Source organism: Ambystoma mexicanum, chromosome 12 (assembly GCF_040938575.1).
Source record: "Ambystoma mexicanum isolate Mex_15411 chromosome 12, UKY_AmexF1_1, whole genome shotgun sequence".
In the NCBI taxonomy this organism is placed as follows: domain Eukaryota; kingdom Metazoa; phylum Chordata; class Amphibia; order Caudata; family Ambystomatidae; genus Ambystoma; species Ambystoma mexicanum.
Genome location: NC_090936.1, coordinates 794,605,661 through 794,630,698, shown reverse-complemented (window position 1 = coordinate 794,630,698; position 25,038 = coordinate 794,605,661). Strand labels below are relative to the sequence as shown.

The 25,038-nt window shown below is 46.7% G+C and overlaps 1 protein-coding gene across 12 annotated transcripts in view; it reads right to left on the bottom strand.

The window, feature by feature from the left end:
* The window catches only part of PTPRQ (protein tyrosine phosphatase receptor type Q), a 2,012,995-nt gene that overhangs the window by 1,807,457 nt on the left and 180,500 nt on the right, over nt 1-25,038 (bottom strand). For all 12 annotated transcript variants that reach the window (XM_069629300.1, XM_069629298.1, XM_069629293.1 and 9 more), the window contains exon 7: nt 3,363-3,552. In XM_069629300.1, coding sequence (XP_069485401.1) covers nt 3,363-3,552 — 190 coding nt within the window. The remainder of the gene's footprint in view (nt 1-3,362; nt 3,553-25,038) is intronic.

Sequence of the window (25,038 nt, the reverse complement as noted above, 5' to 3'; positions counted from 1 at the left end):
TAAATTGTTATCATGATTTATCCCACGCACCACTGCCAATTTCGCCCAAAAGTGCACTGTACCCTACCCCATTCCCTCTACCCCACCCATCCTACCTCCACTCTCTCTACTGCACCCACCCTACCTCCACAAACTACCACCACCTAACCTCCCCCACTCTCTAACCCCACTCATTTCTCTCACACTTGCTGTATTTCTTACCCTCTCACTCTCAACCTTTCTCACTCATATTCCTCTTGCTCATCATCGAAGGCACCCTCTCTCAATAATGTCCTCCCTTGCTCTCTTCTCCTTCCTTCTCATTCTCTTTCACACCCGTGCCCCTTTGTGTCTCCTCCTTTGAAACTTTGCACTCTCCGCCTTTCACCCTGGTGTCTATAAATACAAAATGCAAAGAACATCAGTAAATGCCAAAACTATTGGCATTGCCAATGCTCGTTTCACAGGTCAGCCTTATATCAAGAAATGACTTGGATTCTTGATTTTTCTTTATTTTTTTAAAAGCTATTTTGCAAAGTGGTACATCAACACAAAACATGTTGTAAATGCTTGTCATATTTGTCCTTCTGTCTGTATGTCCACTCATTTTCTTTGTAGCATTTTAAAAATACAATTTCACCACTTAACTCAGGCATTCTCAGCAAATATTTTGTATGTTTGCCTGAGAGCGCGTGTGTGTCTTTCAGCATTTAAGATAATTCAACAAAAAAACATTGGCTTGTCACTTCCTTCCCTGTGAGGCAGCTCACCCACACATCCATTGTTTTTGCCACTCTCCTACTTTAAATTTGCACTGCAGCGTCTATCACTAGCAACACAACAAAACATGAAAGGACCACAAAATAGTCCATCGGCGCCCCTCTTTGAGAACGAACACGGCTAAATGACCTGTTCTTTACGAAGGTACCCACCCAAGAGTGCGCAGCCACACTTTAGCTCACTGTACCATTCACAGAAGGGAAATATCCATTTGCATATCAGTCTTTGTCCTGCCCACATTGGCAGTCCAGCACCGAAATACTATGGCAATTCTCTTCTGATCAATAGTAACAACAGCAACCCCATACACGTGTTTCAGCCTTGTTGGGCCTCATCAGTGAGGTGGAGCTGTGCCTCTCTAAGCACAGTGAGCAATGGGTCCACTGAGTACTGGGACGAGGAGGAGGGACGTGGAGGTAATGGTCAGTAATCTTCATTACTCCTAGTCTTACTCTTCCTCGTGTTGCCCAATACAGTGCATGACATGTCAAACGGCCACCCCAAAGATTGCCAGTTGCGTTCTAGTTATCAAACCAGGTAAATTACATTTTATAGAGATAAAATAAGTAGGAACATTCTATTTTAAGGGGTTATAAAAACAGTTCTAATCCACTTACACACATTTATAGACCATCAAGGTGTGAATTTTACAAATGGGGACGCTCATCGAAATACTCTGCATGCCTACATGTGAGACTTCACGTAGAGGTGTGAAAACCCCCGCCTTAAGAAAATCGTATGCATAATGCAGCACTTTGTAAACTGAACAGCATCTCTTCCAGGTATCAGCGGCTATGTTCCAGCTACAGCACAGGTGTGAACCTGTTGCATAGTAATAGTTCAATGCTGGTGGCATCATGTTGGATTCTCTAGAAAACGTTAGCATAAACGCCCGAATAGAGAGTATTTTGATAACAAATACTTGCGGTTGGCAGTTGGTTCGTTGCCCTTACAGAATCTGCTTTTCATAGCATAGAATTGCTTTTTTGCAGTAAGAGAATGACAAGTCTGAACTTAAGATGAGCTATATTGAGGCAAACGGAGAAGGGCCATGAACTCATATTGAGCAGCAAGGATTGCTTGCGCATTACAGTATTCTATGCTTTACAGCATTCAGGGCCCGATTCTTAACTTGGCGCAGTGAACGTGCTAAAGAGCATGATTCACTGGGCCAAATCAGGGCGCCCAGGCTCCACCACTATTCTCAAGTGGCCCTGGGCGTCCTCGTAGTGCACGACAGTGCACCTTCATCATTGCGCCTGTTTTTGGCTTAACTGGCGCAATGCTGAAATCTCAGAAGCATTTTTGTAAAATAAAGACATGTTCATTATTTTACAAAACTGCTGCCGATAACACGGTGCATATGAACACTTTCATATACACCAAAGTAAGCAGCTTCAAAGTTGCAGAATATATATGAAACACCCTGCACTGCAACAAGGCTTCTTGTTGCACTCCTCCACAATACCGGCACCGAAATGGTACTGTATATGTGTGCCACTTTAGCACACATTTAAAAGTGGAGGAGTGCCAGGGAGGTAACAAATGTGGCGAGTGCTAGGTTGGTTTCCCACCCATCCTAGCAAATGCCACATATATACTGAAAGTGGCGCATTCATTCTGACTCCGAAAGAATGTGCCACTTCAGAATAGGTCTTGAGTACCGAAAAGGTTGTTAACGCTTTTAACAACCTTTTCGGTACTTAAGACCCAGGGCTCGATTCTTAAATTGGCGCAGTGAACATGCTAAAGAACACGATTCACTGTGCAAAATCAGGACGTCCAGGCTCCAGCAATATTCTGGGCCTGGGCGTCCTCGTAGTGCACGACAGTGCACCTTCAGCATTGTGCCTGTTTTCGGCATAACAGGCGCAATCCTGAAATCTCTGCAGCATTTTTGTAAAATAACAGCATATTCGTTGTATTACAAAACTGCTGCCGAGAACAGTGTTTTGCTTAATATTCTCATAAACTGACCCAATGCAATTTGTTAACATAGGTTTGCATGTTTAGACTGAAGTAAACATTTTCTTCCATCTTTGAAGTTGCTTAACCACCTTCACTGCGACCGGCTTCTTGTGGCACTCCTCCAGAATACTGGCATCAAAATGGTACCGTATTTGTGCACGATTTTAACGCACATATAAAACTGGAGGAGTGCCACAAGAATGCCAGTCTAAAGTAGCAGGTAACGAATGTGGCGGTTGCTAGGTTAGTTTCCAACCCACCTAGCAACCGCCACATGTGTTCTGAATATGGCTCATTCCCACTGACTTCGGAAGAATGCGCCACCTTCAGAATAGGTATTATGTACCGAAAAGGTTGTTATCGCCTTCAACAACCTTTTCGGTACTTAACACCAGCTTGTGAATCAGGCCCCCAGTTGAGAATCAGGCCCTGGGCATTACGCTGCAATACTACTGTAAATCCATCTTGCGGTAGGCGGAGGACCTCGCCAGGCACAGTATTACCGTATAACCCTAGGCCTTGTGCATGTGGCGGGGCCTGCGGAAAATAAGTAGAGCAAGACAGCGAAAGGCAGACGGGAAACTTTGGGTAGTACAAATGTGACTAAGAGAAAGCATCCATCCTCTAATACTTACGGGAATATTCACAAAGGTAAGGCAAGCGGATGTAGCAGAAAAACCCAGTGAAGAAATAGTTTGGGCCGGTAGCGTTTTGTTGCAGGGCATAGCAGTCGCTTTCATTGCTCGGAATCAATGATGCAGGAGTGATTTCTGAAGTTTCCAAGTCATACGAAGATCCGTCGGTCCATAACAACTCACCTTCCTTCTGCAGAAAAACAGTAACACATTGAAGGATTTGCGTTATCGTGGCAGACGCTTTTTAGAACTATTGGTCTCTGTAAGGGTAACTTAAACCGTCCAGATACTATAAAGTTTGAATATCACCAAGGAACATGATCAACAGCAGTTCAAATCCTGGAGAGCCAACCTTTTCATCAAAAGGGTTCATTGGTATGAAGTGAGTCATTAACAAATATCAGCGTTTCATACAATATGACGTCAGAATACACATTTTTATAAACTAACTGCATTCATAGTGTGCCTGAAAATAAGCACAAAGGAATCGGTATGCAAAAGAAAGCTGCCTCTCAAAGGCACGCTCACCCATGTTAGCTGTATATGAATGAAACGCCCACGCGACAGGACACATTCAAAAAGGTCCAAGGAAAGTTGACTAAATGTCACCAACATTTCCTTTTGTAAATCAGGGGCATTTTACTCATGGACATATACAGATCTAAAGTGTCTGCAGTGTTTTTGAAGCCGGTTTCCTGTTGTGACTCCACTACACATAGCAATAACAACAGTCACCATCAAATTAGGGACAACAGAACATTCTTTTCTGATGGTTCATGATGTGAGGAGGAACTTTTAACCTGTTGCTCTGGTGAAAGGCACAGAATTGTATGAGTTTTGCACGACAGATAATTGGGCTTTTCTCTGCTGCGTCTTCATCCAGGACCTCCTTCAAGATGGATGTAAATCCAGAACGTGGGCGCCTATGACACCCCATTCCTCGCAGGATTAGGGACTCCCCAATGTCACTGTGTGCACTGTGTTAGTATCCTTGCATGCATCACGCTGCATAAATCAGTTCAAACTCCAACAACCCAGTATTGTGTCTTGCAAGTAAGAGTGGGATACAGAAGTGTCCTTACTTGGTCATGGCTTCTGCTGACTCTTGAGGCAAAGTGTAGACAGCACCTGATCATCAGATGTGGCCTGATAGCTGAATGGTGTCTGTCATCCTGTCTAGAATCCACACCAGAACAGAAGTCTGGGAAGCCCGAGAAAGTTTGAATGTGATGATCCCTAAGTAACTGGGTGTCTATCAAGCGTTTGAATGGATGCATCCTTGTAATTTGAGCTGAGATCCCAGGATTCCGATTTAACACAAGGGTCGCCCCCCCCCCATGATTTGTGAATACCTATGGGATGTTTCCCAACAACACAAACAGAAAACAAAAAAGAAGCTAACCCAAGGAGAAATATGTGAACCCTCCACAAACTTCGACCTCTCCAAGATCCATTTCTGAGGGGGTCACACCGGATTACTTGAATGACCATGGAAGGAGTTGTCCACTAGGTTCTCCAACTAACCCCACAGTATCAGTTGAGTCTGCAGCCCTCCAGTCCCTTTGCCTTGGAACACCTCTCTATGGTAACACTACATATTATCTCCCTAGAAGGCAACGGCACAGACAGACAGAATGCTAACGTCTATCAGACTATGTGACCTGTGTCTGATCCTTGTATGTCTCTGGCTTGTCTCACCATTCTTGGATAAATGGAAGTTGTGAACAACATCTTCACTGCCATGGAGATGCCCAGACATCTGCATCCATCTTTTCATGGAGATTTTTCTGTTGCTGGAGTGGTTGTGAGAACAGCTCCAAAGCGAAAGGGGTTCGATGATGTGCAGAGTGCAGGGATCCCAACCATTGTGTTTGTTTGCAGCAGAGTGTCCCCGTAGGCCAGAGGTCTGCAAACTGCAGGTCTCTAGATGTTTTGGTTATGACTGCAAAGATCCCTCCCCATTGACTATACTGGCTAGGGTGATGGGAGTTGTAGTTGTACTCCAAAACACCCGTAGAGCCAAATGTTGCAGACCTCTGCCCTAAGTTAAAAGGTACAAAGATAAGTGTCAGGAACTGCACTCTGAAGTACAAACATATGGAGTGGCTTGCTGTGACTCAGTTTTCCCAGTAGTCGGTTCTTCATAATGCACACATGACTCGTATATCACTGTTTATTTATTTTTATTTTTTATGCATTTTTAAAGCGCTCACACAGCCCGGGGGCATCGAGGCACTGTTACAGGATTTTTTTTGTTGTCTTAGTTGCATATTTTTAACATGCTTAAATACCCAGAAGTTTCTCAGCGCGGTCCCGGATCGAACCTGTGTTGCTTCCTGTCGTCTTGCTTCCAAGGTGAGCACGTTGCCACTGAGCTATCCTCCCGGGACGTCACTATGGTGACTTCTGTGCAAGGAAACGCGAATGCAGAATGCCAGAGACACGCTTTCCTCGCAATCTGCACACTCACCCTTTGTGAATTGGGTTAAATCGGCACTATTCACTGTAATGTTTCTCTTCAAGGTGCTCAGACTCTAGTCCCCTCCCCATCAGATGGCTTTTGTATGTGTGCATTCTTAGAGGCCGTGTTGAAGTCAAGCCAATCTACATTTTCCAGACATCATGAAGGACAGAAACACCCTGCAAAAATACAGCCCTGTTCTTTTTTTTGCCAGAGGCCCAACCACAACCTCTCACATCCATCAAATCCCCAACGCCAACAGGTTGCCTGCCTTCAAGCCTGAAAGCCACAGCACAAAGGGGGCATCATGCAGGCATTCTTTAAAAATCTATGGTTCCATTTTTGGGTGCCACATCCAACACGCAGTCTTATTCACTGACCAAGATTAGGTATAGTAGATTATACCATGTTTACCAATTAAATTCAGATCGTAGCGACGTAAGGATGATTGAAGGGTCGGAATCAGTTAAATAAATTGAGGGTAATCGCGTTGGCAAAGTTATTCTATGAATTTTTGTAGAGTTATCTTGGATCCAGGTCTGATTAAGATGTAAGGTGAGGTTCTCTTGGGGCATTGGTGATTTGTTTCACGTGTAGGTAGAGGTGGGATATAATAGCAAAAGGGTATGACCATAGAATTATTTTAGATTTGAAGGTGGATAATGAGAGGCCTAGAGAATCGTAGGTCTACTGAGTGGCAGTGGCCTTAGTAGGGAGTGGGCCTTTGAGAAAAGAAGAATTCACTAGATGTCTGGCAAGTGGAGGAATACCATCATGATGGAAATCTCCAAGATGTTGTCCCTGCTAGGGCCCATTGAGCCATCCCATAGCCCATGGGTTAACCTTGTGGTGCAGATTTTTAAAATGTCCAGCGATGGGACAACTGAAGTTCGCTTTTCTGTGGGCTAACAAGGGATCGATTATGTGACCAAGACAGATGTGCCTTGTGCAGATCTCATTGAAAGTTAGATGCTGCCAACTTGACCATGAGTTACTTTGACCTTGAATATAGGTGCAGGCAGGTTGGCCTGACTGACAAGGAAAATAAGAGGTCAGCACTTTCTACACCAGAAGGGTAATACCAGTTCACTGTTATGCCACTTAGGATAAACAATGCCCCTGAAACATTTGAGAGGATGGTAAATGTCCTGTCTGGCTTAGAGGAATTCAGCATTGCCTCTTTAGATGATGTTGCAGTATTCAGCCACACCTGGGAAGGTCATCTAGCCCATCTGAAGCAGGCTTTACAGGTCATGCAGAATGCTAGCCTGACTATCAAGGTTTCAAAGTGCCAGATAGCTCAAGGTACTGTGACATATCTGGGAAACCAAGTGGCTCGTGGTAAGAAACAGGCTCTTCAGACAAAGGGCAAGTGGTTGAGGATTGGCACATCCCTACCACTCAGAATCAAGTGAGAGCATTATTTAGCCTCGATGGATATTATCCGTTTTTTATCAAGGGGGTAGGACCATTGCCCTTCCTTTGATTGATTTGAAAAACAAGAACATGCAAAAGAGAGCCATGTGGACTCCTGTCTATCAAACCGATTTTTCAGAAACCAGAAGAGAGTTTGTTCATTGCTCCAGTTCGAAAGTTCCCAAATTATGGATCAAATGTGTCATTGTGACAGACAATTGTGAATTTGGAATGGGAGCAGTTTAAGAAAAGCTAAACTCAAGAATGTTTGAAAAGCCTGTTGCCTACAGTAGCAAGCAACTGACCAATAGAGAGAAACTGAGCCACAATTAGAAAACAGTCATTTGCAGTGGTTTGGGCCACATGCATGTGCAAACTCAATATGTTTGGGTCTCACTTTACTGTCCAAACAGACCACTGGCTTCTCAAGTGGTTAATGGGTATACAGGAGACAATCCAAAGCGTTTGTGTTAGGCCAATCTTCATAACGATTGAACATGGATATACACCATACGCCTGGATCTCAGCAATCCAATGCAAATGGCCTCAGCGGATACTTTTGCCTTGATGATGAGCCAGACCCTTTGAAGGTGGTGCTCAAATATTTTGCCAGGGGGCCATCTGGCAGAATGCCATGTGTGGAGATGTCCTAGCTTGAGCTTTTTTGATGTTTTAATACAAAATGGCCAAGTAATTCTATCTCAGAAAGCAATACCTGCTCATTACACCTCACTGTAGAGGAGCAGCGGCATACCTCTGCAGGAGACCCTGCCCCCGTTCCTCCCATATGTTGGAGACATGAGACCGTGCAGTGTTTGACACCAGCCGTTGTGCCAATACCACAGCATGTGTTTGAAAGAAGATACCCCTTGAGACAAATCTACTGAATATATCCCCGAAGTGATGACAACCTAAGGGAGGAACTCCCTGAAGGAACATGAGAAAGAGCAAAGAAAACAAGTTAGTAACGTCACAAAAATTATGCACGACGTCCGGAGATACTGACTGAAGCAGATGTATAGATCCTAAAGAAACTAATGACGAAGTAAAGAATCAAGTGAACATTTAAATGCGAAAATGATTACATGTGCACAAACTGCTGCAGAAAATCAACCATTCAATAAATGTACAGATGCTAAAACGCAAGGTAGATCAAGTCATCATAGAAGATGGCTATACGTAGTGAATAGAACGCAAATGAAGCCGCCATTATATAGAGGCTGGACATCGGTATCATGAATTTAGTAAGCCAGGACCCATGAAGCGGGAAGGGAAAACTGTGTTGCAGCAAGAATAAGCAGAATCGTGGAGCTTCAAGACGAGGCTGTCTGGTCTGGAGTCAAGTCTGAAGCAGCCATGGTCAGCTATCTATTCTGGAAATAAGTGAGCTTGGGGGGGATGAATGATCCCTTGTTAAGGTGCAAAGAAAGAACACCATGGGTGCCAAGTTAAATTCATTTAGAGTATGTAAAACCTGCAAATGGACCAAATCATGGTCTACTGTCACGTGAGCCAAGGATGAAAATAGAGTTTGAACTTATAGTCCCAGAACATGATAGTGAGTGCGGTCACTCCCATTCATTGTAAAAGACAAGGATAATTTGCAAGGCCAAGTTCAAAGGCAATCTTCATGGCAGAAGACAAGGGCGATGAGAGATGCTGGGCTAATTGGGTGGTGGGGTAGTGTCATGCCCCATCTCCTTGCAACTGGGCCTGGGCTTACATGCTTCTAAATGAGCCGAATGTTCCAGACCTGGCACAAGCGTGCCAACCAATTGTACTAGTCCACATAATGAAGGACCTTATAGTTTGAAGACCAATGAGAAACTGTATCTAATATTTCTGCAGATTACATGTTTTAGATGTAGGCATATGTTGTCCACCTGATAGTGGACAGACAATCACAATCCTAGTCCCTACAAAAAAGGATGGTTAGATGTTTCCTGTAGCCAATTGCGACCCTCGATAGGTTTTTCATTATTGCCATGTAGTATGATGTCACCTCTGACGTATTTATGTTATAAAGTCTATGCTTTGTGTAAGGATCGTTGAGAGACTGATCATAGTCCATTGATGTTCATTGTAAACTCCCTGTTTTAGATCATTGTTAATAAAACAGGACTTTGCCATCTTCCTGAGTTGGTTTGGTTATTTGGACTCAGAACTATTCTGTATGATCCCATTCATTGCATATGCACGTTCCTAAAGGGCCCTAAGCTCATCACTTTCATACCACTCCATGTAGAAAAGTATAGTGAAAAAATACATATCTTCCGGGACTGTCTGCCAACACATCCCAAGCAGCTGCCTTGTAGTTGGGAAACATGGCAGTTAGAGTCACAAGTGCATTTCTGCAAATGGCCTCCTGGAACCCAAAGTTCCTGCTGCCAGGGGCTGCTTTCAACCGTGGGCATCCCTGATCCGAAATTACTTATAATCATGTATCCCCGAAGTATGGTGGAAAATAAATGCATAAATATACACCATGTCTTGTTTGATATGGCGGTCCATAGGAATAAACAATTATATAAGCCAACACCGTTTTGTGTCATTTTATTGTCAGCTTGGTTTCTAGTGACTTATTCCACTGACAGGTCCTTATGTCCATCACCCGCCTGGGACTGGATTTTACCGAAAACAAACCAGTCGGGTCCAGCACTAGAAACTCTCCTTTGTTCTCTCTGGGAAGGCTTTTCACCTTCCCAAGAGGACATGAAATATTCCCAGGCAGTTAGCTGGGAACCAATCTGTGGGGTTTAATGGCAGCTCCTGGATCAAATAAACTGAAAGGCCAGGTTAGGCCCAAAATGTGCAGAAATACCTTCTTGTCATGGGAAGGCACCTTGGCAGAATGAAAAGCCAGCCTCAAAACTTCAGCATAGCCAATGTGCCTAGTGAATTCAAATGTATGTACTTCTGCAATTGGAAGCAAGGAACGTGAAAAATGAAACCAGACTGCAGAAAGGAATTGAAAAGGCACATTATTCACTGATAGACAAAAGGCAGAATTTCACTTGCAACTGCCACACATTAAAATGCTGTGTACATTGACAATTAAGAGTACAAAATGGGCCCTACTTGCAACATTCAAAGCCATGAAAGCACCTTTCATTACATGAGACCGAGGCCTACTTTTCAACACCGGCAGCCTTGCTGACAAAAGAAAGATACCTTGAAAATGTGGGCATTCTACAGTTTAGAAGGAAAGGAACTGTTTAACAATGAAACTCCCTGGCCTATACCATTCAAATGTATAGTGTATCATAAAGTGAAGTGGACATTGATGTCATGATGAGAGATATTAAAAGGCTTCACATGAAAAGTAAATGCAACAGATTGAAAAGGCAATATTTCATTTCAGCTGCCACAGTAAAAAGGCCTCATGTGACCATGGAACGGTAACCTTCACAAATATAAGTGTCTGTTTCTAGAGAGATGACTTTAAGTTTCTGTTTCCTGAGAAGGGCTCTGTTTCAATTCAGAGAACTCATGCAGGGACCAGGAGGAATTTATTGGGGCTTGTCCTCTGAGATAAGCAACAGGGTGACCATTAGCCCTGAGAGAAGAAAGAGTGATGGGACATTTGCAGCATGAAGTTAACTTCGGAGCAGCAGAGAAGAAATTAAACTTAAACTGTGAAATGAAAGTCAGGATCTGCATATATGTTTGAAGATTCCCATTAGTTTAAATGGACTATCATAGTTTTACATTTTCTCAAGAATCCCAAGTCGCACCGTAATAGTATCACTAAAAGACTGCCGAACAGGCCTACATATTAATGTAACCCTTATGAAAATCCGACCTTGGGGGCCAGATTTATAAACTAAAATGTACTTCTAGCTCCCCAGAAAAGGTCACAAGACCAAAGGTTGGGGAGGTAGAAGCATCAGGAATCATCTAACTGGGTGTGAAGTTTGGTGATATACACTTATTTGTGAGTGAAGTGCGAAAAACTATCAGTCAGACCGAAAACCTTTTGCCGAGACAGCATTTCATTCATTACGAGCAGCATGATTAAAGGAACCCAAAAATATATATGGTGCTATGTTTATTTGTGTTTATTTATGTTTCGAGAGGATCAGGGCTAACGCGCTCGCCCTGGAAGCAAGATGATGCAGAGAAACACAAGTTCGATCCCCGGGTTCTCGCTTAGAAACCTCTGGGTATTAAGCGCGATACAAATAACCAATTATAATTACAATGTGTATTTGTTAAATACAAGTTTTTGGGGGTCATCAAAAGTTGGGGGGTATCCCAGCAATAAATGGGGCAGGATGCCGCCCAACGCTAATAGCATAAATGCAACTCGGCCCAGCGCAATTAGCACTGGTTCCTGAGTTGCGGGGGGTGCAGATCCATTGAACCCAATGGGGCATATTGGGCGCATATTGGGCCCAATTTCTGTGGTGTAATTTGCGCCACAGTAATAGTGCCGCAAATGGGCAGAAACTTGGCAGATTTACCTCCAGCTCAAAGCTTTAGGTAAAGCTGTGCAGCTTTCAGCCCAACTCATAGTTGTGTGGAGTGGTAATACAGCAGTAATGGCGTTACTGCCACATTTTTACAGCTCTGCCCAATTTATGATGAGGCCCTCATCACAAGTTGGCCAGTATCCCAGCGGTAAATCCACTGGTGATACCGCCCAACGCAAATAGCGTTATTGCAACTTAGTCTGGCCCTATTAGCGCCGGATCCCCAGGTGTGGTAAGGCTGTAAGTCCCCATTTTATTAAAGAGTCCATAGGACTCTATGGGGCATGTTGTGTGCTCTTAACAACCGACACTAATAATGCCGCAAATGGGCAGAAAGTGGCAAGATTTATCTCCAGCTCAAAGCTGTAGGTAAATCTGCAACTTTCCGCCCAAAACTCGGGATTGTGCGGAACGGTAATGCAGCAGTAATAGCATTACTGCCACATTTTTGCCTCTCTGCCCAACCTTTGATGAGGCCCTTTGTCATGCAGTGACTTTTTAGATGGGAACATTTAAAAGTGTCAAATGAAAACTCTGGTGGGTGGATTCTTCCTTCCCATCATTTCAACTACACAACTCCGGGGGGCTATCCACATAGAGGAGCTGGACCTTGGGGGTGAAGAGGAGTAAGGGTCCAATTACAATTCAGGGCTAATAAGTTGACACCTCCTCATTTTTATATTTTGGGGGTATGACTTTGAGGTTAAAAAGTGGTTGCACAAGCCAAAGAGGGGAGAACTGCATAAAAATGGGTGAATACTGAAAGAGGGATGCAGAATTTAACCTTGCACGGACAGCTGCTTAAAGTCATCCGGTTTGAACTATTGAAAAATGCTGCAGATTTGACATTGCCTGGGAGACAGTAATTGGGAAAAACTAAAGAGGCTGGGATCTTTGCAAGGAGAGCAAAATAGGGGGATCAATATGGGTGGATATCTATGACTGAAGTGCCTGATCAGATCCCTGTGCTTCCCCAAGAGAGAGTCCAAAAATGCTGATGTCTTTCCTGAGCGCTGAACCCAGAAATCTAATGTAAGTAGTTTGTCCAGCAGAACCAAGTATTTTATTCCTTCCTCTTAGTTAATGGGTGGGAGTAAGGAAGTAGACCCATAGTATATTTTGATAAATAACAATTAAATTATTTCCACAATAAGTAAATAACACAGGGTGATTTTAACATTCAAAATGTATAAAACTCACCCCAGTGTGAATAAAAAATATAGTCTATTAATGTAATCGGGTACACCAATTTTCACGGCCAACGCCAGAATTCTCTAAAGGGAGGGTGTCATTGTCTAAAAACGAAATTCCTAACTGTCACCATTCCTCAGACCTGGTTTTTAAGCAGAAGGGGGCCGAATGTAACTGAAGGTCTGCGTTGGTGGTACTGGGAAGTGAAGTGCTTTGCAAAATGAAACAAAGTGTAGTTCGTAATTGAAAAATGCACATTCTCTCCAGAGAGTGAGAAAGTGACCCTGATAGAGCAGAGCTTTTGTATTGCTTCAGGGTGAAGAAGGAAGAAGGGTTCTATCAATCCAAAAAATTATCAAAAGTCCGTGGTGCTTTCAAAACTGCTAGCAGCAAATTCAAGTGTGCTGGGAAATTAAAGATACAAAACTCTGCATGTGTAAAATTGATTTTTGAAAATAGAAAAGATTGCAATTGGTTTAAATCTAAACCTTATCGAGGAATGCTAATGCTCATGGTCGTGTAATGTTCCAAGGTATTGTATAATTTGGACCTTCAGGGGTATTTGTGGGACAGGAGGTTTGAACTGTTTTTGTATTGAAGCTTTGTTTTGTGCCACAGAGAAGGTGGTGTGTGCCTATTCAGGCATGGTGTGCTTCCAGTGATCTCTGCGGTAATCCCAGTAAGACTGAGATCCTTCACATTGGAGCCCCAGCCCCCCAACCTACACTCTCGCCACCCTCTATGGGTCCCGTCCCCTCACCCTCTTTTGGTGCAAAAAACCTCGGTGCCATCTTTGACTCCTCTCTCTCCTTCTCTCCTCATAATGTGGACCTTGCCTAGAAGGCCCACTATTAGCGGCACTTCCTTAGAGGCATTCTCCCTTTCCTCACCTTCCACCAGAAACTCAATGGGCCTGACTTATGGGATTTTATGCACCATGCAAAGTGTCTTTTCACTGGTGTAAATTGACTTTGCACTGCCAACAAACAGCCTGATTCATGGAACCGTGCAAAGTGTCTTTCTGCTGTGCAAAGTCACTTTTCACTGCAAAAATACACTTTGCACTGCTCCACCCTGATTCATGGAACTGTGCAAAGTGTCTTTTTGCTGTGCAAAGTCACTTTGCACTGCAAAAATAGACTTTGCACTGCTCCACCCTGATTCATGGAACCATGCAAAGTGTTTTTCGAAGTGCAAAGTGACTTTGCATGGCAAAAATATACTTTGCATGGTTCCATGGATCAGGGTGTTTGTTGGCAGTGCAAAGGTAATTTGCACCAGTGAAAAGACACTTTGCACGGTGTAAACAATTTCATGAATCAAGCCAAATGTCTCCAGAGCTCTGGTCCTCTCTAGGTTGGACTACTGCAACAGTCTCTTCCTCAATCTCCCTTTATCCTCCCTTCAACTAATCCAGAATACGACTGCAAGACTTATCCTTGGCCTCAAGCGCAGGGACCCCATCTCTCCAGCCCTAAAATCTCTTCACTGGCTCCTGGTTGCAGCTCGGATCAAGTTCAAGTCCCTCTGCATCATCCACAAGGCTTTCTGTGGCCTGGGACCCTGCCACATCCAACTCGCTCTCCCTAAATACCCCCCTGCTAGAGCCCTTCGGTTCTCTAGCTCCAACTCTCTGCACATCAGACACTTCTCTAAGCAGAAAGTGCAGGGTTGTTCTCTCTCCTCCCCAGGAGCCTCCCTCTGGAATGGTCTCCCTGCCCCTCTCAGGCTTGAGCCGGATCTCCTTAAGGTCAGGAAGCTCCTCAAGACCTTCCTCTTCTCCTCTTTCTTCCCTCTCCCCCTCCCCTGCTACCTTCACCTTCTGCCTTAGTGACTGGCTGCCTGGTTCCCTCTGAGTTCTACAGGGCACCAAGCCCCCCACCCAGTTCACCCCTCTCATCGAACTTAGCATGGGCACCCTCACCCTCTGCACCCAATGCAATCCCTGGAAATGCCCTCCTGGCCTCCTGTTAGCACTCGCTTAGCCCCTGTCATAATCTTCCCCCTCCTCTTTCACACTCTTCCCCCTCCTACAACCCCCTATCACTTGCACTTGCACCTCTTTACCCTGCACTTCCCCTCCCACCCCAACACTTTGCATTTTTCACTGACCGGCACCCCCCCTCCCACTTCTTGTTACTGCACTTGCATGATCCAAATGTCACAAGGCCTAGTAGGACCGTTATTGTTATCTTTCTCTCTTGCCTCCCACCTTTTTTGTCTTGTGGTGCCTTGAAACACCATGTGTTGTATAGGTGCCTTACACATGTCCAATAAATAAATAATCATTTGGTGCAAATATTAATTGAACCTATTATTTAATTTATATATATATATATCCTTTCTTTACCCCAGCCTGGTTCTTGACTTGTTGGCCCGGAGGGAGGGCTCTAGGTGAGTCTATACGAGTCCTAGGCAGGGCCACACTGAATCAGAAAATGATATATTGGATGGCACTTTAATTGTGGGGGGATGAACTCCCCATGTTAAGGGTAGTTTCTAAATATATTGTTACGGGTGCTTTAAAGGTGTGCCCTGTCAGGACAATGAAGAGAGGTCACATCAGAGTTGTAAGTAGTAGAGCCTCTTTGATGCAGGGAAGACAGGGGAGAGGGAGAAGCCACAGTCCCCTGCGTAGAAGTTTCATCCAAGAGAGGATTTACACAATCTTGGGCCACTCACATTTCCTCTTCACCGTCTGCACTTCCTAAAAACAAAGCTGACGACATCAGGCAAAGACTCTTGTCACAGCAGGCTTACAGAAGGCTTGAAATGAACTAATCCACTGTGGACAATTTACAATATAGAGGGCAAACAAACCTTAGTTTAAACATTTTTGGACATCAGAAGAAAGGCTCATTTGGGATTTTATTAGGGCACATTCTGTCCAAAGACCTCTGTAATAGAGGTGGAAATAAGGCTCCAAGTGGGGAGCAAACCCTTCACCTCACCCAGACTAGAGGGCCATTTGTGATTACCTGCTCTTTAGAGAAGGTCGGCTGTTGCCTGAACACTGGAACTAGGATCTTTCTCACTGGAGATGACATTCACTGCATGTGCTTTCTGGTAACCGTCCTCGATTGGAAGGTCAGAAAATGTACTCTGTCCCTGGAGATCATGAACAGGGTCCCCCAGCAACCAAAACACCAAGGAACAGCTCTGGGCTTTGTTTCTAGACGCAACCACTTTTGTGTCATTTTCAAGCTATTGAAAGCCCCCTGAAGTTGCCTTTGACACTCACCACTTCTTCAACCTGCTTCGAGGAGTTGAACTACTGACTCAACCCACGCCTGCCTGCACTGCAGCTGTCTTCTACTTGCTCACCATTGCAAAACTACATAACATCACTGGAACTTGTCAAACCAACTCAACTACTTTGAGATACTGACTTGATCATCGCTTGCGTTTCTTCAGCCAATCTGAGGGAATCACCACTACAGAACTGCACCGCATCACTGTACCTCATTAAACCAATTTGAGTGGCTCAATGCCAACTTGATTCCTTGGGAGCATCCAACTCAGTCGTCTTGACACCATTTTGACCCATTTAAAAGTGCCAAAACGTACAGCTCCTCGACACTGTCAAGCCACTCAAATAGAATATAAAGGTACAAATAGTGGTCTGTCCACCTTGCCTGATTTTAGGGGCACTAATGACAATGTAAAACTTATCTCCTTATCTTTTGAGCATTCCCTTTTAAAATGAAACGTTGCGGGATTCAAGATGGCCGCCTGCAGGGGATAGACGTGCCGGGGGTGCTCCCGAGTCCCGACACTGGGGAATGCCCACCACCCAGTCACGGGGACCGGATAGTGGCAGCGGAACGAAGGTGTAAACATTGTGCAGTTTTCCAGCAGCACGAAGTGAGGAGGTGCAGTGCTGCGGCTCATTTCTGGCAGTCGCCGCGGCGTAGGAGCGGCAGGAGCGGGCCGGAGCCTCTGAGGAACGGGGAGGCTGCTGCGGTCTGGAGGCGTGGCGCTTTGCTGGGCGCTGAAGCTGAGAGAGGAGGAGCCGCGTCGGATACCGGCGAGTGCCAGGCGGTGAGGCAAAGGAGTTGATCGCAGCCACCGGCAGAATTCTGAAGCCTGCGGTGAGGGAGCCGGGCCCGTGTCCGGTGGGCCCAGGAGGAGGCGGGGCGGTACGTGGCAGCGCCGGCACCCGGGAAGGCCTAAGGAGAGTGTCGGCTGGCCGTGACATCCAGGCAGGGGGGTGCCCCGTGAAGAGCAGCAGGCCCCGCGAACAGCGTGTCCCCTCTGGCGGTGTGGGGAGGGGGCCCGGCGGTGTGCCCCTGCGCCGGCGGTAGCGGGCGTGGTGAGGAGTGGAGGAGAAGGTGCCGGTAGGCATTGGTGGGCAGCAGAGCAGTTCCATCAGGGGCTGCGCAAGGTACGGGGGCAGTGTTGTTGACCGGACCGGCTGGGCTAGCCCCGTGGGGGCCCAGACTCAACCAGAGCAGCGTCAGCCTGTCAGCCAAGAGGAGAACTGCGCGACCCAATTGGGGGGGCCTGGAGCAGCTCCTAATAGCGACGTTGGAGGGGTTGCCCCCGAGAAGGAGAGCATTGGTGTCAGGGGCCTGGGAGGGCGCCGGACCGGGATACTGCATAAGGTCCAAGTCTAAGAGGAGAGTCACCTAAGTGGCTCAGATGGTAGGCTCAACATCCAATGCCCCCGGACCCTGCTTGCCCCCCAGGTCCTCACTAGGAGAAACTTTAAGCAAGGGTGGCCAGCCCTCCATGGAAGGGTGACTGTCGTATTCTCATCAGGGCAGAGCATACCGCCTAGCAGCCCAAGGAGCTGGGCAACTGAGCATCGAACTGGGCGGTCAGAGACCTGAGCGGTCGAAAAAGGGACAGACAGGAAAAGGGCTTTGGTGTCCCCCTGGATAGTGAGTAGGGCTTCCTTGGCAGAGGTGGAGCCCGGGTGCAGCGAGACGAGCACCGCATGGTCAGACCCGGCATGGATATGGCTGCGAAAGCTAAGGGGAAAAGTGTGAGAGCACTGTCAACTTCAGGGGAGGCACCCTCCCTACCATATGGCCAATGCAAGAGGCAAGGGAGACTACTAAGGCCACAAAGGAGGATCTAGGGAGAAGTGCCTCATCACTCGAAGGGGAGAGCACAGCCACGCTCTCATGGCAGGACTTTAGGGGGGAGATGCATGCCCTGCAGACCAGTCTCACAAAGACATTCTAGGATCAGTTCCAGCTCCTTCGGGCCAACCTCAGCTCGGCCTTAGGGGAAATAAAACAGGAGTTGCGGCAGCAGGGCGAGCAGGCGGACCTGCTGGAGAGAGGGTTGCAAGAATTGGACAAGGAGGTGACAGCCAACAGTGAGGCAGTCGAAAGGCTGGACACAGCCACACATAACTTGGAGATTCAAATGGAGGACATGGAAAACAGGTCCCGTCGGATCAACATAAGAGTCAAAATGCTACTGGAAACCGTCCAAGATAAAGACTTAAAAGGGGTGATCCAATCTATCTTCGCAGAGATCCTGGGAGTCTCACCTTCGGAAAAGGTTGAGCTCGATAGGGTCCACAGAGTGGGCAGAGGAGGCACAGGATCACAGTCAAGGCCATAGATGTTTTGGCAGCTTTCACTAGGTACGCTCAAAAGGAAGAAGTCCTACGGGAGGCAAGGAAGTAAGAGCCAATCATGTTCCGCGAGCACCGCATTGCGCTGTTTCAAGACTTAGCAAGCAGTACCCTAGTGAAGAGGCGCCAAATGGGACCGGTGCTCAAAGTGTTAAATGAGAGGGGGATTAAATACAAGTGGACCTTCCCATTTGGTCTGATGTTTATGTGGGAGGGGTCTCAGAGGCGGATAACTACAGTACAGGAAGGGGCAAGCACTGTACGTCTGGACTTGGACGATGTCCCCATGGGATCTAGAAAGCAGACCACAACTGCTGGGTCGGAATAAAGGCCGTGGGCCTGGTCGACAGTGGGAGAGAAAAGAAGGAAGGTGAAGGCGAGCGACAAAACCAGCAATGAAAACAGTAAGAAAAGCTCTGAGGCAGAGGAAGGGGATGCACAAGAGGAGACTTGAATTTAGTAGTAACGCTATAAGGGTGGTGGGCCACTAAAGGGAGCAATTTGGCAGGGGGGAGAGCATCCATCTATGAATCGGAAAGTATGGGCATATCCGAAGAGGAGGGGGGAGGGGGAAGAGGGAAGGGCATCCCCTTCTGGGGTGGGGGTGGGGGGAGGGAGCATACTGGGTGGGGGTGTGGGGAGGGCAGCAGAGGTTTCAAGCAGGGGCCAGGGTATGGAGAGCAGAAATTCTCTCCAGCGCCAGGAGAGGAAGGGATGAATCAGAGGGGACAGCTAGACCGCTCCGCCGCTGGGGCACCCATAGATGAGGAGGCCTTGGGGGGATGTGAGGGGTTAGGGAAGTGGAGATATATTAACTTACCTTTAAGTGGTTAACGCATAATGTGAGGGGTTTGAACACGCCCCTCAAGAGGAAAAAATTAGAGCGATTTACGAGAAAAGAAAATCTGGACATTCTGGGATTGCAAGAAACGCATCTTAGGCCCAAAGACCAGGAGCGCCTCAAGTTACGGGGGTTTGATCAGATTCTACATGCCTCGGGGGGGAGCACGTCAGCGGGGGTAGCCTAAGCTATCAAAAGCTCAGTGGGTTTTAGGACCTCTGAAATTATAAGGGACAAGGAAGGTAGGTACATAATAGCGATCGGGATGCACCAGAACAGCCCGTACACTTTGGCCGTAGTGTACGCACCAAACGCAGGTCAGAAGCAATTTCTGACAGGCATCCTGGAAAAACTGGAGGAAAGGGCCCAGGGGCCAATTATTCTGCTAGATGATCTCAACATAGCCTGGGAAAGGGAATGGGATAGGTTGGGACGCCCAATGGGGGCAGGGGAAGCAGTGATGTCGCCAGCCCGAAAAGACAGAATACGCAGAATAGGGTTGAAGGATGTATGGCAGGAGAAGGAAGGGTACACTTTCTTATCAGAGGTCCATGGATCCCAATCTAGATCGACTACATCTGGGTAACCTCGAGTCTAGTGGGCCGGGTTCAAAAGGTAGCGACGGGCCGGTTGGCATAGCGGATCATAAGGTGATGTCCATGACAATGGATTTGGGTCATAGGGAAAGAGGGGTATGGACGTGGAGATACCCAGGACACCTCCTTAGAGACCCGATAATTAGGCAGGAAATAGAAGATAAGATTAGGAGCTTCTTTGTAATTAACCAAAGGGGCGACATGAGTGAAGAGATAAGATGGGACGCTTTTAAGGCTACATTGAGGGGGGAACTAATAGCGGCAATGTCCCATAGGGAGATACAATTGAAAGGGCTGGAAGGGCTGGAAATGCGGTTGGAAGAGGAAGTTGAAACCGCAAGGCGAAAGGCGGGGGTGACTCCAACAAGAGCATCCATGAGGGAGTATTGTGGAGCGCTGGGGCAGTTGGAAGTCCTCCGTACTAAAAAAGCTGAGGGGGCCCTTCTGAGGGTCCACCAGCAATTCTACGCTAAAGCTAACAAGGCAGGTACTCTCCTTGCACGTTCATTAAGTGGAGCGAAAGTCAGGAACGCGATCACGGCCCTACAAACAGGATCGGGGGAAAGAGTAACAGAGACAGGGGAGATAAAAGAGTCGCTGGTGGCTTTCTACGAATCCCTATATGCATCACAGAGCCCCCGGGACAGCTTGCAGTTAGAGTTCCTAAACAAGGTGGAGTTGGAAGCGATTGGGGAGGAGGCATCGGAATTATTAAACGGGGAGATTACTAAGGAGGAAGTAATGAAGGTGATCAGAGGGTTACCTTTGAATAAGGCACCAGGCCCTGATGGTTACACAGCGGCTTTCTATAAAACCTTTGCAGTAGTGCTGGTTCCACACCTAACTTATCTTTTTAACGTATTCAGGAAGACAGGGAAAATATCTCTGTCTATGGAAGAGGCTAGATTGACCCTTGTTCTGAAGCATAATAAGAACCCTGAGGAGATATCATCTTATAGACCAATAGCACTGATTAACATTGATGCCAAGATTTTCACAAAAATATTGGCGAATAGGTTGGAGGGTCTTCTTCTGGGCCTGATCCACCCAAATCAGGCAGGGTTCATACGAGGCCGACAGACAGCGGACAATATAAGGAGGGTGGTCCACTTGGTGGAGAAGACTCACAGAACGGACACTCCTGCGGTCCTCCTGTCTCTTGACGCAGAAAAAGCGTTTGACCGCGTGGAGTGGTCCTTTCTGTTTAAGGTAATGCGGAAGATAGGTATCGGAGGGAACTTCTTACGTATGGTACAGGCCAACTACCAAACGCCCACTATGAGAATAGCCGTGAATGGGGCTATGTCTAGACCCTTTAGAGTGAGTAGGGGTACTAAACAGGGATGCCCCCTGTCGCCCATGCTTTACGCAATTTATCTTGAGCCCTTATTGCAGGCGATTAGGGAGGCAGAGGGGATCAAAGGTATTCCATTTGGGGGAGTAGAACAAAAAGTGGCTGCATTTGCCGATGACATATTATTAACCCTGACGGCACCAATGGAATCCATTTGACTAAGCAGGATCTTACTGGAAGAATTCAGGGAGGCCTCCGGCCTTAAGATTAACTTTGGCAAATCGGAGCTCTTGAATTTGACTCTAGGAGTGGAGGATCGGGAATCCCTGAGGAAGGCTACCCCATTCATATGGAGCCCGGGGGAATTAGATACTTAGGTGTAAAGATTACGCCGACCTTGAGAGGTTGGTACCGAGCTAATTACCCCCCACTATTGAAGGATATTAAACGGGACTTCCGCAGGTGAAGGGGGCTTTGGATCTCGTGGCTAGGTAGGGTGGCCACGGTCAAAATGGTAACCCTCCCGCGGTTGTTATATCTTTTTCAGGCAATACCTCAGGCAATTCCTGGGGGCTTCTTCAAGGAATTAAACTCTTTGACTGGAGACTTCTTGCGGGAAGGGAAGAAAGCGCGGGTCAGTAGGCATTTGTTTATGACCCCTAGGCGGGAGGACAGTCTGGCATTGCCGAACTATCAACAGTACTATGAGGCAACTCAGTTACGGAAATTAGAGATTGGCTCCAGGAGGGAGAGTCCATACAAGATAAGCAATGGGTGGCGATGGATAGAGCAGTGGCACATCGAAGGTTAGCGGAAATATTATGGCTTCCAAAACAGCACAGGCCCAAGCATGTATATGAAAGCACCATCACGAAATTGATGGCCGAGAACTGGGTCAAATTGGTGAGGAACAGAGGAATCACAACCTTTCCATCTCCCTTCACAGCCCTGTTTCACAACGGGGACTTCACCCCAGGGATGGAGAGAGGAGCATTTAAGCAATGGCAAGAGGGGGGTTGTAAGTGTTTGGGCGATATGTTTCGGGGGGGGAAGGATTCTTTCCTTTGAGGAGTGTAAGAGGGAATATGGAGTGAAGGAGGGGGAAAGACTCAGATATGCGCAGCTACGCCACTGGGTCCTGAACCCTGTGAATAAACAGGCCGTGACGAGGGAAAAGACACGGTTTGAAAGGTTCCTTTTGTCTAACGATGGGTCCAAGGGTCTAATATCTAATCTATATAAGATTCTGGATGACGCAACTGCCAGAAGTCAATGGTCGTATGTGAGGAGGTGGGAACAGCTCCTGGGAAGGGCGATCGAGCGAGAAGAGTGGGAAAGTTTGTGGAGGAAAATTCCCAAGCTGGTCAAAGCATCTCAGCTCTAGGAAATGTGGTATAAACTCCTGTTTGGGTGGCATTACACGCCAGCACGTCTTCGGGAGATGTATCCTGCTACCTCTGCGAACTGTTGGCGGGGATGTGGAATGGAGGGCACGGTGCAGCACATCTGGTGGACATGTCCCAAAATTAGGCCCTTTTGGTTAGAAGTTCAGAGGGTTCAGGAACAAGCATATGGGCCTGGAAGTAGCAGACCTCCCAAGGAGGTCCTCTTGGGAGTAGGGTGGGTCAGCAGCGCAGGGGAGCCTAAATCCCGGGGGAAATCAAGGGCGATCCTTACAATCGCAGCTATGACAGTAATAGCGCAGAGGTGGAAGAGCAAGGAGGTTCCTCTTCTGCAGGACCTGCTGCAAAAACTCTGGGAAATCGTGGCACTTGAATGGGCAACATATGCGAAGGATAACAATTTGCAGGCCTTCGCAAGGGACTGGGAGGAAACTTTGGCCTTTCTTAAGGATGACTTTCGGATTGGGTGGCGCCCCCAGCGCCTGCGCTTACTGGACTTGTGCTGAGAGTCGGCTGGTGACCCATGGAGATAATGGATCGTGGACAAGGAGGAGCCACTCCGGGAGTAAGGGGGGGGTTGTTGGGGAGTATTGATTGCTAGTTATATAATTGACAACTTGGAGTGACTGGTCCATGACGCTAATGGGCTACGGACACAATGCAGCTGCCTTTGGGGGGAGGGAGGGTGGGGAGGAGTTGGGGAATGCATTTCTTTTTTCGTTTCTGTGTTGTAAAATCAATAAAAAGAAGTTACAAAAAAAAAAAACGTTGCTACAGAGACTATTGCCAGTCAACCCTGTCTTCAGACCCAGAGTGCCTTTTTTAATCTTATAGAATGCACAATATTGTATTTAATTTTTATTTTATTGTTTAAAGTGTGGACCTAGTTCAAGAGCAGCGGAGCACTGTAAATAGTGTGGGTAGCCGGCCTTTGTGCTAGCATCTTTTAACAGTACCGCAGTACTGTGAGGTCTGCGCATCCATTGAAATGAGTCCTTGGACAGGTGTTGCTGAAAGAGCCATGTTTTGAGAAATCTGCAAAGTTTGAGAATTGTAGGGGGATTCTGAGTCGACACTGGGATCGGGTTCCAGACTGTGGGTGCATGACAATAGAAGGATTGCTTGGGGGTCCTCTCTTTGCAGATGAGTTGTGATTCCTGCTGGTTGGTCGATTTGCTGTGCAAAGAGCGTGTACCACCAGATATGTGGAGTTTAGCCACAAGGTACACTGGTGTGCTACTCATGACTGCTTTGTAGATGATACATGCAGTCTTGAACAGTATCCTGGCTTACAGAGGAAGCCAATATAGCTTGCATAGGATGGGGGTAATTCGGTCAAATTTCCATGCTCCCATAATAAGACGTACTGCCGGTGGTGGACTGCTTTTGGGGGAGCCAAGTGAGCAGCTGGGAGCCCTGTCAGGAGAGCATTAACCCCATTAATGTGCAAGACCACAGGGGCCTGCACGATGGTCCGGAAGTCCTGCAACAGAATTAAGGGTTTGATTTTTCAAAGTGTAGAGATTCCGAGCCAGGCTATTTGGGCCTTCTTAGCTATGCTTTTCTGGAAGTACAGATTGCAGTCAATGGTGAAGCCTAAGAATTTTGCTCAGTGTGAGAGTTGTGGATTAAATCCTTCTAGGCGCATATCATTGAGCCATTGTTGGACAAGTTGTTTTTTAATGGGTGGACTGGTGAGGATGAATTCAGTTTAGGATGGGTTTAGTTTGAGGTAGGCAGTCGGCCTCCAGGACTGGATGATGCCTAGGTAATCGCGGAGACGAATGTTGTCCTGGAGTCGGTTAGAACTCAATGAGTTCATCCGGACAGCCTGGTGCCTGCTTGCGAGGTAGGAGGTAAACCAATTTAGGACAGTGCCAGAGAATCCCATCCTGTCAACAAGGAAGGAGAGAAGGATGCTGTGATCAACGGTGTCAAATGCAGCCAAGAGGTCAAGGAGGATGAAGAGGCATGAGTCGCCCTTATCCATGATATGGAGAGCATCATCCACCACCTGGATGATGACTGTCTCGGTGCTACACTTTGGGCAAAACCCTGACTGATAGTCATTTAGGAGGTGGAGTTGTTTGATTCTGGTGAGTAGTTGTGTAGCAACTACTTTTTCCATAGATTTTGCCAATAAACTTCAGGTTCATAATGGGCCAGTAGTTGGCCTGGTCGTCTGGATCTAGGGTTGTTTTTTTCCAAAGAGGTTGTATGAGACCAGTATTGAGGGTGTCCAGGAACAATCCTTCTGCAAGCGAGGCATTGATGATTCTGAGGAGCGTACTGACCGCTGTGTCCGTTAATGGTTTAATGATCAAGGCCGGAATTATATCGTAAGAGTAAGAAAAAGGTTTGAGAGCGGCCATCATTTGTGTCTTCTCTTGCAGGGATGTGTTTCTAGTGTTT